At 34.5% G+C, this 18538-nt stretch overlaps 1 protein-coding gene across 9 annotated transcripts in view; it reads left to right on the top strand.

Moving 5' to 3' along the window:
• Positions 1-18538, top strand: part of PSPC1 (paraspeckle component 1) — a 58703-nt gene that overhangs the window by 26330 nt on the left and 13835 nt on the right. For 3 of the 9 annotated variants that reach the window (XR_010026727.1, XR_010026728.1, XR_010026726.1), the window contains exons 7-8: positions 1361-1418; positions 5508-5677. The exons of 5 other annotated variants lie outside the window; for them this stretch is intronic. Coding sequence is in view for 1 of the 4 variants with exons in the window: in XM_063148989.1 (XP_063005059.1) it covers positions 1361-1418; positions 5508-5677; positions 8826-9011 (414 nt within the window). In the remaining 3 variants the exon portion in view is untranslated. Of the gene's footprint in view, positions 1-1360; positions 1419-5507; positions 5678-8825; positions 17126-18538 lie in introns of those variants that run through there. One more of the 9 variants, XM_063148989.1, reaches the window with a different exon arrangement.

The raw sequence follows: 18538 nt of genomic DNA, 5'->3' as shown, positions 1-18538 counted from the left end.
TACTACAAACAAAATTGTTGACTTGAGAGCTTTTTATCATATATCCCATGGTATTTTTCTATAGCAGGATATTTATAAAACTGTTGGTTCTGTTCTGTCACATAGTGGTGTCTGCTGCTTCAAGTGGCTGAAGATAGAAGACTCATGTTTGGCATCCCAAATATGACTGACCAAACCAGACTTTGTGAACCTGTACAAATACAAGGAATGTGTTTTGATGTATTAGTATTTCCATGTAAAAGTCACTTATAGACAGATTTAGTTGCCTAGTATGCAGATTTCTTTTCAAAGTGTGTCTGATCTTAGGCTCTTAAATCATAAGTGGAATGGTTTTTCAGAATGAGGTAAATTTTTTTGAGTTTTCTTATTCTCAGCACGTGTGGGTTTGTTTACTCAAGAGAAGAATGCTTGTTAATATTCCTGTAGAAAATTAAGGAGAATTTTTTTTATATAAATTTCATTTGGTTTTGTTTTTGAGCTGTGAATTTGTTCTTTTTGATGTAAACAGTAATTCTGAAATCCCTTGGAATTGTCTCTGCTAGAGTATTTTGTTTTCCCATAGGTGATCTTTTTTTGCCACTCTGGGTACTATCCTTCGAGTATTGTTTCACAGCAGGCTGGCGTTCATGTTTAGTAATGTCAGAAAACTTTTGCTGTTGGGTGACTGACCATCAATTGAATCTTGATCAATTTGATGTGTTATTTGTTCAGTGTAAATGCATGTTACAGTTTCTGGTGACACTACAGTTTTATGCTGGTTTTAAAAGGATAGTCAGTATCTGAACTAACATCAATAGCAAAGTATAATCCATTAAAAAAATACACTACCAGCAAGTTAAGTCAAAACTATTTCAACAATGATGAATTGGTAGGTTGAATTTATATACCATAATATAATACATCAGAACTTGGTTTTCAATCAACACAAGTATTTTTGAGTCATTAAATCAGTTTAAGTATTATTGAACCTTTGGGCGAGTATTGTAATAAGACCTGTTTGTTTACAGGTAAACCAGAAATATTTATTAATTAAAAACACTCCGTAAAGATGGATTCATTTGTGGTTGATCACATAACTATTTGGGAGCTTTACACTGCTGCATCTGATAAATGAAACTTGGGGTGTTTAACCTTTATTATGCAAAAATGTACAGCATTGTTCCCTTGAACTTATTTATCCCTTTGATGTTATAAAAACCATTATTGTAATGGTTTTTGTAAATATTGTCTTTCCTTGCACTGTTTTTGATCAATGGAAACTTTTAAACTTTAACATTTTTATTTTCATGGAGTAAACAGGAATGTTTCAAGTTCTAACTAAGAATGATAGGTTGACCATGAAAACTATGTTTACTTTCAGAGAGAACAGGAAATGAGAATGGGTGATATGGGTCCTCGTGGAGCAATAAACATGGGAGGTAGGGATCTGAAGGAAAAAGGCTTCTGTAATGTAAATTTTTTTTTTTCTTTGGGACTGTACATATTACTCAAGCACTATTAATTACTGCAACTGGTAAAAAAGGAGTAAGCAATATCAGGAAATAAAAAACCCCAGCATATATATTGCTTTCAAGCAGCTTTCCCCCCCTATCCCTGGTGTATCTTTCTTTTACTGCTTTGACTATACATGGCAAAAAAATGATGTGCAAGTTAAGAGAAACAAAAATCAGGGACAAGTGATGCTCTGGGAGTTATCTGATACAAAAAAGGCATCTTATGTTAAAAAAATATTTGGCATTGTTTTGGAGGGACCATCTATTCAAAGAAATTATGACTGTAATTGCATGTAGTGAAATGATGTAGAGGTTAAAATTTGCAAGTTCCTCTTGATGTACTTGGTGTGGTAAATGAATAACATGCTTGGTGTTCTACCAATTTCCTCTGAGTCTGTTATTTGCAAATATTCTGTTAGCTCTTGCAGCTTAAAATACTGTCACTGCTAAAATCTATTACTGTGTAATCTACTACTAAAAGCTAGTATTGTGTAATAGAAAAGTATAATTAGTGCTTGCTCCATGTATGCAGACTGAAACACTTTGGAATCTTACTTACCCAAAATATCTGCTTTTAAACAAGACTGAAACTTAAAATATTTCTTCAAAACCACCAAATCTAACTAAACTGTGTGAACTGTTCATCTATTGGAAGTGTCCTAAGGGTAGTTTAAAATAATTTAAGGTGGTAATTAAAAGAAAAGTAATAAAACTGTTTTCCCATATATTTTAAAATTGGAAGTGCGTACAAAACTCAGTAATTTCAGTTGACATTTTGAGTAATGTGAATTTTTAGAATAAGAAATCTGCTTCAAATTTTGAAACACATTATTCATTATTTCCTTGCATTTATTGAGACACATTTATAGCTGAAAAATAGAGAGGCTTGTGCTTTCAGGGATGATGAAAATTATTTACAAATAATTCTGAAGAAGGACATTGTGAAGTTACCTACAGATATTAAACTGAAGCATAAATTGAGACTTAATTTCTTTTTTTATAGTTGTACTTTTGCATATGATTGCATTATACTTGAAAATTTCATTTTCTTCAGTTAGAAGACTCTTTAAATATTGATACTATGCCAGTTGTCGAGATCCACAAAATACACTTTCTATGTGCAGATTTAAAGTGTGTATTTACTGTAGTTCTTAACAGTGATTATTTGTCTTGCTTTCTAAGTTTTGTGTTACAACTTCATTTTAAACTTAATACTTTTAGAAATAAATTGTATAATCCCCAAAAAAGTTACAGTAACACTGAACTGCTACTTTAAAATATACATAGGAAATAAGTGTAGCATTTATTTCTGCAGAGGCTGGATTTTAAGTTCACTCATCATAGAGATTTTGGTTTTTTCCCAGCAATTAACTCCATTAGTACAACCAAAATAATTGCCCCCAAAACCTTACAGTAGACCTTTAAATAGTAGAACTTTAATTGTTGACAGTAGCAACCTTTCTTAATATTTCTATTGGAATTGTAATTTTATTTTTAATTTACCTTTACCTGTGCCATTTGCGACTTTTTCTAATGTGGGACAGAGTGAGCTGGAATATCTCTAATAACTGAAATACCTGAATGGTAATTTTCTTAGAAAGCAGAGTACCTCTATGACAGATTCAATAAGTGCTGATTTGTGTAGAACTGCTCATTTTTACAACTTTCTGTGACAGTTTCTTAGAAAATATGTATACCTCATCAAAGCATTTAATTGGATCTGTAGTGCTAAGTGCAGATTATGAACTTAAATATGTAAAAAAGGGACTTTTTTGGGGAACCATCTCTCCATTGATGGACTTTCTTGTTGGGTGCATTTCAGACATTTAGAGTGGACTTTTTCAGCCCTTCAGTTTGCAGAAAAGGGCTTTTTTTTAGTATCTGCATTGTGGCATGAACACTAATAACTGCTTTCCATCTGTTGCTGAGCACGGTCCTGTAAATGAATTCCTCACATCAGTGTCCCACCAAAAACAAAGGACAATTAAGTGGTTAGCTCTTAGGGTCTGCTTTGGAGATAGGAGGATTTAGGAGGACCTTTGAGTTACAGCTAATCTATTGTAGTGGCCTCTTGCTGAAAGTATGCAGGGCCCCACTCTCTCTTTGCATTACACTCTGTAGTTTTGCTCCTTTCAGATCTGATTCTGCCTGAAGCAGGATCAGAATTCTAGAGGTTTGATAGTATGAGTTGCTATCTGCCACCCTGGGTACATATGTATGATACGGAGCATGAGAACTTTGTGGCAGTTGACAGATAAGTGACAGTACCTGTGAGTGGCCACCTGGCTCAGGTTAATTAGGCTGATAAGCAAACCAGTAGCCGGTAATTAAGCATGCACTACTGCATGCACTGAGTGCTGCTACCATCATGATAGTCCCACAGAGTGCCTCTGAGAATAAAGGTTTCTTCTTATATTGGCAGTCTAGACTTCTTTTCCTTCTGTGTCTAACTCAATGGGTGACAGTAAAAAACCATTTTAGAGCATATGCTCCTGTAATTTTCTTGAATTGTAGCCCAGTGTTCTACCTGCTACATGAACTGATCATGTGTATGGATAGGTAAGAAGCATCCAACATGAGTGTACCTTTGCTTTGACTCAATGTTATAGGGAGGAGTCTACAGGTTATTTCATTACTAAGCTCAAAGACTTCTACTTTTCAAAATAACAGGATTTCTGTCACTTGTAGTAAACTTGTTTAGCACTTCTAATGTGCTGCTGTGTAGCATGCATTGTTTTTGCTAAGGAGTTTGTGATTGGCCTAACATATATATGATCAAACTCAGGTCTTCAATTTTAGCAGCAATATCTTGAATGCCATGGTTTCACTGGCTGCTGTGACATGGTGTTCTCCAGGCAAATAATTGAGATGTAATTGTGCATGCCTGCAGATAGTCACAGTACTGTATCTGTGTGAAGTGGCCTCCTTTGAATGATGGGTATTTATAGATGCATTATTAAAAAAGTGCAGCTGTGGTGAGAAGTGAGAGGGTTTATTTTTAAGATATAAACAACAAGCTTATTAGTCTAGCAACATGTCAGATTTCTTTATATTATAAAAATGTATACTTAAAGTGTACGCTAAATGCCAAAGGTATGCTTTCTTCCATTACCAAATTTTGGATGCATACTTTGGGCTGAAGAGGATGGATTTTTGTGGGGAATGGGAGGAATGCATCAACACCAGCCTTGAAGTTGGTTTTTCATAATAGTAAGATGTTAGGTGGGTAGAGTGTTTTCTTATAGCAACACATGAAAATACAATTAAGGCATTTTTACCTATGTGTTCAGTAGCTTAGTGACTACTGGCAGAGTGATAATTCTTAGTGTAATATTACAGCTAGATGATCTCCTCAGAATGTTTTCAAGATTTCCTTCTACCTCTGATTCAGACTTTGGGAAGAGATTGTTCTGTCTTTTCAAGTTCTAACAAAACTGCTTAGTTTTCTGGTACTTATACCGTAAGAAATGACAACTAAATGCAAGATGTTATTTATTCTATATTGCAAATTTATTGTGAAGTTGAGTACCATCTCTGTTATTGCTGTTAGACCTTTAGTCTTATCTACTGTAAACTATATCAATTAACATACTATTGGTGGAAGACTTCTTGCAAATGTACATTTCATCTGTTAAGATCCCTAAAGAGCCAAGTTGCCTTATAGCTGCCAATATCTGTAAAATCACTTGAGATTTTTGCAAATTTGTGGTGTGGATACTCCATGTAGATGCAGTATGAACATTTTGATTCCTGTACAGAAACTGTACAGCTATATTTAGCTGTAAAGGTTGGGATTTTCAAATACATGAGGCAAATTACGTAATGCAGAATAATAGAGATTATTTAAAATCTGTTTAAAAGCAGATGATTGAGATAAATGTACAGTCTCAAAGAATATATTTTTTTCCAAGTATTTGAAGTCTTGTACATTTGGCTTTATAAATATTGTAAATTGTTTGTTTGTTTTTATAAAATTAAGATAGGACAGCTCTAAGTATAGATTGTTTTGCATAGATGCGTTTAGCCCAGCACCTGCTGGTAACCAAGGCCCTCCTCCAATGATGGGTATGAATATGAACAACAGAGGAACTTTACCTGGCCCTGCAATGGGTCCTGGTCCTTCCATGGGACCAGAAGGAGCTGCAAATATGGGAACACCAATGATGCCAGATAATGGAGCAGTGGTAATGTATCACAAATTTAATTCCTTTGAATAGCTGTCATGTCTCATGGCCCTTTTTCTTACCAAAGGTATTTTCACGCTGAGTTAAGAATTTGTTACACGTTTTGGATCTGTTAAAAGTAATTGATAAAAAGTTTTCATGCAAATAATTTACAACCAGAAAGAGAAATTTTTTTTTTTATATTACTGTGAAAATCCTACTTCCTTTAGGGAATAAAAATCTCTAAGTTTAGGTTTTTGATGTTCTTTTCTTTAGTAAAGCTAAATTCTGTGAATTAGCCTGTTGGTATTTTTGATGAACAGTTAAATGTTGGAAGGTGCAAAGTGTGAAGATATCTTTGTGTAAACTATTTAATTTTTTAAGAGACTTTAGTGTTCTTTGTATTTCTTTTCTAACACTGTTAAACGCATGAGATTGACAGTAATTGTGCCACTTAGAAAATTGGTAGCCAACAGCTGTTGATAAATCTTATATCAATACAGGAAAAATAATATTGCCCAGTTGCCTCTGGTAATAGGGAATGTCTTCTGTGTGTCTGGGATTTATAATCAAGAGCAGATAGGCCATTGGATGCAGTTAAAGCACTAGCCATTCTTGCTTTATTCTCACAGCCAGTCACTTTTCCTAGCTGTAATGCCTTATGTAGAGAAACAACTGTATAATTTGAAATCTGACTTTTACATATTTTTCAGTACTGTTCTGATACTAGATTGGTGGTGGTGTGATATAATGGAATACACAGTATTAACAGTTAGTCTGTAACAATTTTGTTGGAACACAGAAGCATTTTGTAGCTGTGTTTTTTTTAAATATACCTTCTCAACAGTATCTGTCTGTGATTGAGCAATCTGTATAAGGAAGTTAGAACAAAATCCTTTGTTCCATAGAAGAAAATGAGATTTTGATTTTGCACAAAATACATTGTGGGTCTGGTCTTTATCAGATGAAAGGAGAGAGTCTTATTTCACATCATATGAGCCAGCTCATTTTATCAGTTGTGCCATTACTCACAAAATGGAGAGCATGCTATTCACAAAATACTGAATTTGGAAATGCTTTTGCTGGAGACCACTGTGTTACTGGTCACCTTGAGAACCATCTTTTGTGATTATATAGACTCTGAAAAAGAGGTATATGGAAAAGAACGTGGTATTATAAATCACAGTACCTAACTTAAACTGTTGTTTTTCTACAAAAAGTCATTCCAGGTATGAAAATGTAGGAAATAAACTGACACTTCAAAATGCATGTTTAAAAAAATTCTTTTTCCTTTCATTTTCTTATGCATGCTTCTGAAGGATAAATTAGATTTTAGTGTTTTCTTCATTTTGGTCTTGGAAAATTTTTAACTTGGGAGGTCAGACCCCTACAGAAAGGCATAGCCTTATTGTATTATTGCTGTTGTTAGAAAGACACTTAAAGATCCTTTTAGGGCTATCTACTAAAACACTGTAACAGTTATTTGCCGCTGAGGGAAACGAATAATATGCTGTATAAATTAAAAATTTCATGGTTTTGATTGGATATTTTTCTGAAGCCTCGAAGGGAAAGTTGTAGCATTCTCCCTTTTTGTTTCACTGCAGTTTTTGAAACCTGGATAGTCTTTGAACATAACATTTTAAAAGTAGCTTCCCCCACTTACTAATGTAGGTAGTTAATTACAGCAGTTTTCTTGTTGGCTGGGAAGAGGGGTCCTTATTGGAAGGAGGACTTGACTGATTGTCCAAAAGTCGAATGGTAAAAGGGATCAGGGATATGTAATAACTTACTTGTTGAATTTCATATCTATTGCTAACTAGCTGGCATGCATTAAGATAATTTTAAAACTGTTTTTACCCAGTGTTACAGATTTAAAGGTGCTTTAGCTCAGTAGTATGTCTTTATGCAGCTCAGTGAAGTAACCATTCTCATACACAATGTTACACTTGAAATAATGCACATATATACAACCATGATCTGGGTTGCATGTACTTTTATCTATGTGGATAAAATGCTGCGGTTTTAGTTATGTATGCATATATATATATATATATATAAATTAGCAGATTCCAGAGCTCCTGAGCTCTACTACTGCCACTGGAGTTAGGCTTTCAGAGGAATTCTTTTCTGATTCAGGCATATAAATAAAGGTCCTAATGTCCTCATTGAACTCTGAACACCTGGGGAGTTGATGTAATCTCTGTACAGAAGGAATTTATTCTGAAAGCATAACTGTCCTTAACTGGTGAATGATGAATTATTTCCACATCTGATTGTACCATGTATCTATGCTTTTAAGGTTTAGGTTGAGTTTAAAATTCTCCATGTGGGGTTCTATTTTTAAACACTTATATACTGAACTGTATTTGCTCAGATGGATTTTTTTTTATTTAGAAATTAAGCAAATAAATCTGCGTGAGGATATATACCCTTAGTAATATTAATCATAGAGCCAAGGAAAGTAAATATGGAACATTAGTTGGATTTTTATCTCACACTGATATTTCAGAATGAACCTTAGTTACATAAGAGATTTTTTATAAGCTAGGAATAGTCCAAAATTATGCATTTTGTCACTAATGTAGTTTTGTTTGGACAGAATTTCAGAATTTTAAAAGCCTTAACTAAAGATCTCTCAAGTGCCATGCAAAAGGCTAACTCCAGGTAGCATGGACTTGAAATATCCATATGTATGTGGGTATAGAAGTCTTAAGGCTATTAAAAGAATAAATGCAGTGTCTAGAAATACAAAAGCTGATTTCTTCCCCTCCTAGTTTGACAATGTTTCTCTAATTTATTTAAGGGAGAAGCTTTGTAGTTGCTATGTAAGGCACAGTAGGGCTCAGATATAAAACTGTTTCCTGTCTCCTCTGTTACATAGAGAATACGTATTGCTTCAGATGTGCCTGTAAGGATGAAGTTACATTCAGCACCAGAGTCGGTCTTAAGTATTGTTTTTTAATTTTATATTTACTTTACAAAGTTGGAGCATAACATTAGCACTCTTTAATTTCCAGCTCTTTTTCCATAATAACTAATTGAATTGCTCCTTTCTTCCTTCTATGTGTGATCCTGATTCTGCTGGACTATCTGCTGAACTCCATGACAACATCACTTGTGATTTTTGTTGTAACTCACATTTGACATGTTCCAAATGGACTTGTGCTAGCATAATGAGAGATTCCCTCAAGGAGGCCCATCCCAGATGGGTTCACCTCTGGTTAGTAGAACGGGCTCTGAAACTCCTCAGCCGCCAATGAGTGGTGTAGGTGCCGTGAGTGGTGGACCTGGTGGCTTTGGTAGAGGAAACCCAGGGGGCAACTTTGAAGGACCTAACAAGCGTCGCAGATACTAAACCTAATTCATTCCTTACTGTTTTAGAAATTCCAGTAAAATTATACAGTGATATGCCTTTATAATTTTAGCTGTTACCTGGAAACGGTTCTATTGTTATTGTAGTCTTTAAACCAGTTTTCTTTTGTAAAACGTTTTTTGTATTCAGTCATAGGCTTTGTAGTATAGAGCAGAAACTATGCGGATCATTATGTAAGGCAATGTGTTTGTGACTCTAGCGAAATGCAATGTGTGACTATGCTGTAAAACGTGCGGTTATCTGATTACAATAAAACAAAAATCACTGGAAAGGATTTTGGGAATGTTGTTACTAATACTGAGAAAGAATAATTTTATGCTTTATTATAAGTGACATCATTTTAATTTTTATGTAGTTTCTACTATGTGTCAAGAAAGTTCCATTCTTAATAGTGTTTAGCTGAACTGCATGGTGCGCAGTACATACTATGGAAAACTTAAAACACAACTGCTTTTGTTTTGACTTTCAAAGAGCATAAAATTTTATACAAAGTGTTCTCAACGATGATGTGTCCTTGCATCTCAATCCACCATTGCAAACTTAGTCACAGTAGGCTTATCAACAGAGGTTATCTGTCAGACAAATTATTAGAAAATTTAACTTGGGGAGGGAAAAAACCAAATTTGGAAAGGAATCTCTGTGTATGCTTTATTCATTAACAGTATGAGTGAATTTACCTAAACCATATTTATAGAGGAGAAAATTGGTTGTGACATATGTGTGTTCTGCTGATGGTTAAAGTATCTCCCATTGCAAGGAAGGAGACATTTCTGCACGGTGGTCAAAAGCTTTCCTCTGTGTTTGCACATCATTATTAATAAGTATACATTTTCCCTAGTGGTTGGTTTGAATAAAAACATGTCTGTTATGAGTGAGTAACTGTTTAATTAGGAAGCAAATACATGTTTTCCAGTGAAAATAAGTGTTCACTTCTGGTCAAGTAATACGTATTTGGAAGGATTGCACATGACTATTCTTCAGAAAGGTTTTACAGAACAAGGAATTTGGAAAATCCCATTTACGGCATAACTCAGGGTAGGTTTGCTGCTTAAGTTTTAAGATAAAACTGGTAGTAAAGCTGTTAGGAAGCTTATTATGATTTTGTTTTGTCAGTGTTGGAAGATGATGGAAAAGACCTATTGGTTCTATTCCTGTAATGGCAATTAAGTAGGGATATTGGTTGGTTACTGTTACTTTTTTTCCTGGGCAAAATAGTTGTAAAATAGTAGTGATCTTTTTTATCAGTTCACGTACGTTTTCAGAGGTAGACATAATTAAATTTTATCTGCATGAATTGTGAATTATCAGTATTGGTTAAAAACTGATTTGAAATAACCTGGTGCCCTAATAACATCCAGATGGTATATACGTACCTCAGCATGAGATGCAAGCAGCAGAGAGGGCTTGTGTGTTACTTGTTAATGTGACAGTGATTGGCTTGGTGGATTGAATTTTGAGCAAATGGTTAACAAGAAAATTGCAATATTGCTGACATTTTGGAAATACACTGTTACTTAAATTGCCCATGTATATGGCTTAAGATACTGTTTTCATACAATTCAGGAGTTACTGTAGTGCAACTAAGTATGTAGGTCCTCACTTGTGACATCTGTACCTGCAAAGCATTTTCCTTTATATTGTCTTTAATGTTGCCATTTTTTGCTTGACTTAACACATGCCACACTTTGTAATGCAATACTGAGTTACCTTTATTCTGGAATACTCTTTCTCCTTGGTATATGTATTACATTATAGTACTCATTCTTAAAGTAAACCTCAACCAAACTGCAAATGGTTTTCCTTTACACACTAAAAGGTCCTAAACATCAAGATTTGGGAAAATTACTGTTTTTTCACTGCTATGAACTAGGGCTTGTGTATGGCAACTAGTTAAACTCTCTGCTCTAGTGTCCTTTATGCAGTTGAAAATGCAGTTTACATTGGTATCTAGTAAGGTGTCTAAATATGAGATGACTTTTTTCTAATATTTCCTGGCCTTGTATGTGACCTTTTTTAGAGGATTAAGGAAGTATTGGTGAATTGGTAGTTCTCAACTGTAAAGCTGTACAGGGACCATGTGTTAAGTACAAACTAAACTGCATTCAAAAGGTTGGTTCATTTTCTTCAAAGGAAAAGGCTGTGTTATTCAGGCTTTTAGCTAGCTCCTGTATATTTGTTTAGCTATGTAAACCCTCCTCCTTATAATATCTGAGTATGTTTCAGAAGAACATTAAGTACACTGAATCTTCAGAAGTTGTTAATACTTTCTCTGCCAGCTTCATGCTATTTTAAGTGCATGTTTGTTGCACTGTGGTTTTGATAGCAAGTAGAGATTTGCATGTATTTGAAAGTTATTTTAGATTTTATTTAACATCAGTGATTGTCATTCCACAGTTGTGACCTGCCCCTCCTGTAAACCTCTGACTTGGATGGCTGTGCTGCATGGTAGCAGTGGATTTGTCAGCTGTCCTTACTGCAGAAAATAATTTAATCTATTTTTAAATGTCTGTAAACCAAGTCCTAACAAATAAATACTGAAATATATTTTTGGGCAGATTGTAAGGAGTTAATGAAGAATGCCTTTTGTAGCTGATGATATGCTGCTATGTTAAGCTCTTAAAAGTTTTCTTTAGGCTGCTTGGCTTAACTCTAAAGGCAATGCTTCTCGTTTTGCCAAATGTGGTAGAAACTGATCCTAGCTATAAAATAAACACATAATTTTATTGAAAAAGGAATGGTCACAAATTGTTTCTTTAAAATGTGTAGATGTGGCCAGCCAGTGTTTTTGTGTGAAGGTTCTGCCCTTCTCCTAAAGTGATTAATTTTTCTTGATCCTCGTCTGGTGGAGCAGTTTATAATTTTTTCTGTGTACACAGGTACTCAAGTTTTTAACTACATTTGCATTGTTTGACTGGAAAGTACAGTGAAGTCCTGACACTCTGCTATATGCTATGCTAAAACAAGTAGGCTTGGAATATATGTGAATCTGCCAACTACAGTGCACTTACTTTTATAATGTACTTACTGAGCTTTTACATTATTCCTGAAGTTTCATATTCCTAAACTACCAAATTTTCCAGTGAGATACAATTTTGGTACTTAAAGATAACAAAGCTTTACTATTCCACGTAAGTTAGACAGTGTTCTGACCAATGTGCTCATTAGATAATGCACATTGATATCCTGGGAAACTTTCTGGTGATCCTAATATACTTTACTGTATTAATTTCCTAAGAAAATCACAAACTACTGTGAATTACCTGGAAAGAAAATTCCTGACATGCAGTTCTTTTATTTGTTGTCCATGGGTTTTTTATGCAGTTGTAAATAAAGATATAAGTGGGAGGTTCTTACTAGAATAAAATTTAAAATAGATGGCAAGAAGACAGTATGAACTAAATAATTAAATTTTAAACATAAGCCAGTAGGATTTTGTAGTATGCATTTATTGAGGAGCATTCTGATATAAAGTATGCCGCCATATTCACCAAATTCATTTCTCTCTTTTCCTCTCTTGATTTCAGATATAGAATAATTTGTCATTACAAATCCTTTGTAAGGTACTACAAACACAGTGACATTTATGAACTATGTCTTGCTAAACAGTTGCAATCTCCCTTGAGGTAACTTGGCTCAAAAATGCTGAAATAACCAATCTAAAGGCAGATTCTCAAATGAAAACCAAAACCCTGTAGGCCTTTTTGAAGGGAGAAAATGTGATTGGAGGTGAGATGTTCAGCAATTATCTGTTGTGCTCTGGTGGCATGAAGTTCATTTTACTTTAGTTTGTTGCAGAAACAAATTTTTTGGGACTTCCTAATTTATCTGTTTTTTAGAAGAAGTTGGATCATGATTTTTCCCTTCCTAAGTCAAACTACAGCATTATTGAACCACTGAATTGGCACAGAACGCAGGGTAGCAACTAGAGTCAGTTAATGTTGGACCACAGGTGTGAATGGGGTTCTAAATCCCATTCCTGAGACTTGAAATGTTGCATATCCATGGGTCATTTTAGAGACTGCATGCAGCATCTTTTCTTAGCTTGTGCTTGTGGCCAGGAGTGGGGGACTTCAGAGAGCACATACTTCCAATGCAATCTAATTGTCTTCTCAGGAGCCCTCAAATTATTAATATGACACTGTGCTGTTAATAAGATGCCCATCTTGGAGTTTGGTGCTTTCCATGGGCTGTTAGCTCACGCTAGCATGAGGGAATATTGGACCAAATTTTCCTGACTCATCAGTGGTAAGGAGGGAGTGAGTGTGACCTATGAGAAATGTAAATCCAATACTTGAGATTATTGGATATTCAGTGCTAGTTTGGTGGCAAATGTTGAACAGTAGTAACCTGAAGGCATTTGCTTTCTTAAAAATTCACTTACTGAAATGTAAGAACTTAGTAATAGTAAGAGAATTGACTAAAACCTTTGAACACCGAATGTCAGATAAAATTTTTCCCATTTGATTTTTTTTATGTTACCTTCTGTTAGTTTTCCAGATATACTGTAAAGTAGTTTTAGCCATCTCACCAGTCTAGTGTGTTTTGTTGATGGTTTCATGTGCTTTCCCATAAAGTATTTTAAAAATCATAGCTGTAGGTATTTCAGGTGTGTTTTCATGGCAATCCATGAAATACTGAAGCTAGTTATAAAATTGTCTGAAGTATTACTTGTAGAATAAATAAACTGAACATGAAATTTTAATGAAAACTATTTTTTTATGATTTTAAATGCATGGAAACAAACCTTCATTGTTCTAATTTTCAGTGGGATAGATTTTAATAGGTCTTTTCCATCTTGAACTTCCTTAAGATATTCTGAAAGTTAATATAATTGAAATTTGGAGGGCATCCTTACTAATGACCTCAGCCTGACTCTTAAAAGCAGTGTAAGAAGTTTCTTCTGTTTGGAACAGCAGCCCTTTTCTCCTAATTGAAGGAGCTATTTGGAAAACCATTCAGAGATAAGCACAACATACTTACAGGTAAAACTATTTAAAAACCCCTCTGCTCTAATGTAAAGATTATTGTACACACAAATCACATTGAAAGAAAAAAAACAACTTTGTAAATGTGAGTAAAAACTGAAGTGATTTGTATGTGGTCCCTTGGGTGGAGAATAAAATGCTCATAATAAGAGGTATGAGATTCAAAAGGAACTGGAGTGTGTTACTGCATATACATGTGGATAAGGTTTTTCCATTTGTTTGGGTAAATGATTTGTCTAGAGCTTCCATTGTTCCTAGAGTTACTAGTGTGCTTTTATGTCTCAGTTTCTGTAGAGTAAAGCATAGCTGTATAATTTGTTTGAATTTACATGCTGACTGTATGTGGGATGTTAAGTGCTTGACTTGAAAGAATTGCAGTGAGAATAAAGATGCTGTTCTTGACTTTAAGTAAAAACTGCATAGATCCTTGAACAGGAATAAGTGTGGAGGGTCCTGTATGTAAATTGAACAAAAAAATGGGAGAGAGGGAATAAAGTAACATAACAAAAGTGAGAAGAGTGTGGTTTAATTTTATATCTGCAACAGATTCACAGAAATAACTTTAAGTCTTGTTCTACATGAAAACCACAATGCAACTAATTTTTAATAGAAGAGGTGGAAATGCCAGTTACATTCATGTCTTGGATTTTGGAACTGAATTTAGTTTTGTGCAGATGGCCAAAGAATAGCAGAAAAACTGAAACGAATTAATGTTTTAAAAATATTTTGAAATTCTTGGCTTGTATGGTGGGATCACTGCAGTTGGATATATCTCTTTGTGTTGCTTTTATGAAGTTGATGTGCAGGACTTCATTTTGTGGCTGAATACAGCAACCGTATACAGCGTACACACACCATGTAAGTATGTAACAGCTGATTTTAAGGTTGTTAGCCTCTCATCAAACTAGTGAGAATCCAGTCTTAAACCTGAGTGCATCATAGTCAGAGAAGCACCAAACAGAAGACCATGGTAAAGGAAAATGAAATAGTAAATATCTATTAGTAGTAATGGGATGAGATTAAGGTATTTTCAATTTTTGGCCTTAATTCACTGTAATCAATTTTTTTGTGTGTGACAGGGATATTAATTTTATTATCGGTTAAAGATAAAGGAAAGAAAGAAAAAAAAATCCCCAACAAAACACCTCTTCCAAAGAATCCCCAAACCCTAAATACCTCAGTGTACAGCCTAATCCCAAGCAAAATGTGTTTTCCCACTTGAAATAAATATGTATACTTAAGCAAGGTAGAAGAGAAAATAAATCTAAAAATATGTAAAAACCAAAAGGGTTTACTGTAATTCTTTTTGCATCTGTTAGCTCTTGATATTCTGGTCATTTTAAAGTGTTGCTTTTTTTAAAAAAAAAAAATAATACCATTACTGTTCATTATTTGTTATAAAAGGATTTATTCTACTAAATTTATTTATTGTTACTAAGTTTTCAATATTTTTATATAGTGTAAAATTGCATGAAAAAACACTGCATAAAGCAGCTATTGCAGTACTGTAGAATGCAGTCTTTGAACTGCTAGCTGAATTGGTCTTCCACGCTGCTTACAAATGTTTTAAATATTTGTATGCTAATGGAAATTTGAAATATTTGTGTGCATATTTAAAATAATACAGTACATGCCTTGCTGCAGATATGAATAGCCTTTTGCCCTCCTTGCTGCTTGGTCCTGCTCCCTCTGTGTCCCCAGGCAGGAGACACAGGTAAAGGCAGGTAAGGGAGACTGTGAGAATTATTGATTCTGCTTATTTCAGAAGGAAAGAAGAGCAAGAAGGGGCAGTAGAGCAAGACTCTTCTTACCTGTGCATACATAGGGTAATTTGTGCTGCAGACAGAGAATGTAGTTCAATAAATGTTCTCATTAAGTGAGTTTGGAAGAAGTACATAGCCTAGAACAAATGGGTAAGAAGTGTGTTGAGGGCTTTAGATACCTGAATAACATGGTTATGGTTGACATTCTTGGTGATAGTTGGGCCAAGAGGGCGAATATTTCAAGCAGTGAAAAAAAAAAAAAATTCCACTAAAATGTTGAGCCAAATTTTATGTGAGCTTGACCTGTCTGTTCACTTTCTGCAGTTACCAAGAAGGTTACTTGCAAGCCAGTAAAAAAAATGGGAAATAGTATTCTTCGTGATTTCTCCAGGAGAGATAATGCACAAAGTTGCTTTAAAAAGAAGCAAGACTATTCTCATGTATTTTTCTTGGAAGAAAATATAAAAACTGCCATTACAAAGATGGGAAAAACAGTCTTTTAAAATGCTAACATTCTTCATTCTTTGACATGATAGCCTTGTGTTGATATATCTTGTTCTGCTTTTAAGGGAGAGAGCATGTGCAAGGTAAGCCGGAGCTGCAGTTTTAATCAACTTCAAATAAAAAGCTTTTCCCAGAAGACACACCTGTAATAATGAAACAGTAGTTAAGCTTCAGTTTTGTTTCAGTGTGGAACATTGTGTTTCTAGAACTTAGCATTATACCAGTTCCAGTTCCACATCTGACATTTTCGGAACCAGAGCTGTGCCAAATCATACAAATAAAGTTTTTGCCTTAGTGTGTGAGCAGTGCAATTACTGCAATTCAAAAACTGAATGTTCAAGAATTTTAAAAGAAAATGTATGGAAGAATTGTCGTCTGTTGAATTGCTGGTTTAAAGGTGAAAATTGTCAACTTGGCAGCAGGGATGGCTTTACTTATGACATTATTTTAGGCTATGTGTCAGTTTATTATTACCATGTTATACTGTGTGTCGTTTTTGTAACACCACTTAATGCATGTTTGACATTTTTCTTGCATCACACTTGTGTAGTTTCATATATTATTCACACTGATTAATACAACTTTCTGTAGGTGGGGGGTACCAGAGCATTTGTTTAGTATTACGTAACTTGTTTAGGAGGGTTTTTCATTGATAAGCTTGTTTTCTGTCTTGTGTTTACTCTGGATGTTCTGAGCAAAATACACTTTTTCTACTTTATGTGGGGAAAAAGCAACAAGTAATGAAAAAGTGGTTATTAGGAAAGTAAATGGAAGTTCTGGATGCTTCTTATTGTTTCTAAAATGACAGCTGACTCAGGAGAATAAAATCACTTGGTATACTTTCTGCATGACTGTTCTAGACTTTTCCCTTCTTACAGCACACTTAAGGATCATTATTCAAGGTTGCAAACAAAAATTTTCATTTCTGTCTGATTTTAATCCTAACTGTGTTTACAAGACAGTAAATTAAACGCAAATCTCTCAATGTTTGCTCTGAAAAGTGCTCTTAACTCCCAAAATTGTATTAAACATAAGGAAAAATAATTTGAGTTTCATAATTTTAAAATACTGAATTAGCCAGTCCGCTGGGGGTGCAGTGGGGGTGGAGGAAGCACAGATTTGTGGAGAAATCACACTCTTGTTTTCAGTTGCCTTGTGTTCCTGGGCATGCATTTTTTTACTCTTTACATTGGGCCCATTTGTTACAAAGATTTAAAAAGAAATATAATTTATCATATTTCATCCAGTTGTAAGTTCATGGCTACATTGTAAAAATCAAAATTGGTTAGTTAAGGCACATTTACTTTACTGGAGATTATGGCATGTAGTATAAATATCAGAAATAGGGTAATTCAAGTGTTGGTAATTACTGGTGATATGTTGTTGTGCCTTTAAGCGTGGTTGGATAAAAGCTGATATATGTTGAGCATAACAATGTCTTAAAACTCAGTGCTCAGAACCTTGATGCTGAGTTTGCATTTCTGCTTTATTGCTGTGATAATAACAAAATACTCACAGGTTTGAAAGTTTACATCTAGATATATGGAGGAGAGTAAAGGATTGATTATTGTAGGTTGCTTGGTTTTGAGGTCTTGTGTGGGAAAACTGATATTGTAGAATCTTTTCTATATGATTGCTTAAAAATCTACTGGGTTTTTTTTAAACTGTCTTGTATATTTAAAACTGTCCAGTGTGAAGGAAGCCAAATGATGTGTCTTTAAAGAATGTAGGAAGGCAGTTTCACTAGAGGTCTTACTTGAGCTCTAAATCGTTTACTGGTTTGACACTGAGGACATGGTGTCCTAGCTCTAACCTTACACTACAATTATATTGAAAAATTGTGCCAGCTTCTGCCAAGCTTTAGAAGTGATGTGAGGATGTAAGGTGACATACTGACTGTAGAACTGGGCCAAATTATTGATATTTGATGCTTGTCACGGGCCTGCTCTGGTTATCCTAATCCATTCCTTTTAGGATTTTGTTTTCTTTTCTGTACGCTAGGTTTTCTTTTGTTTAAAAGGCTTTATGTTTTCCTGATAATGTGGAAGATATGAGCTGGATGAAACTTTATTTGGGGATTCTAACACTAAACTCGATGGAAATAGTTTAAAGCAAGGGAAAGATGTCAGATACACAGTAAAAACCAGTTCTGTCTATGATTTGACAAGTTGTTACATACCTCTCCATATGCGTTTTGTTAGTATATATCATGTATGTTTTCTTAACCCATTGTGCCTTTAAAAAGGATTTATGTCTC

Source organism: Melospiza melodia, chromosome 2 (assembly GCF_035770615.1).
Source record: "Melospiza melodia melodia isolate bMelMel2 chromosome 2, bMelMel2.pri, whole genome shotgun sequence".
Classification (NCBI taxonomy): Eukaryota; Metazoa; Chordata; class Aves; order Passeriformes; family Passerellidae; genus Melospiza; species Melospiza melodia.
The sequence above is the reverse complement of the archived record's forward strand: the minus strand, read 5'-3'. Positions and strand labels throughout refer to the sequence as shown.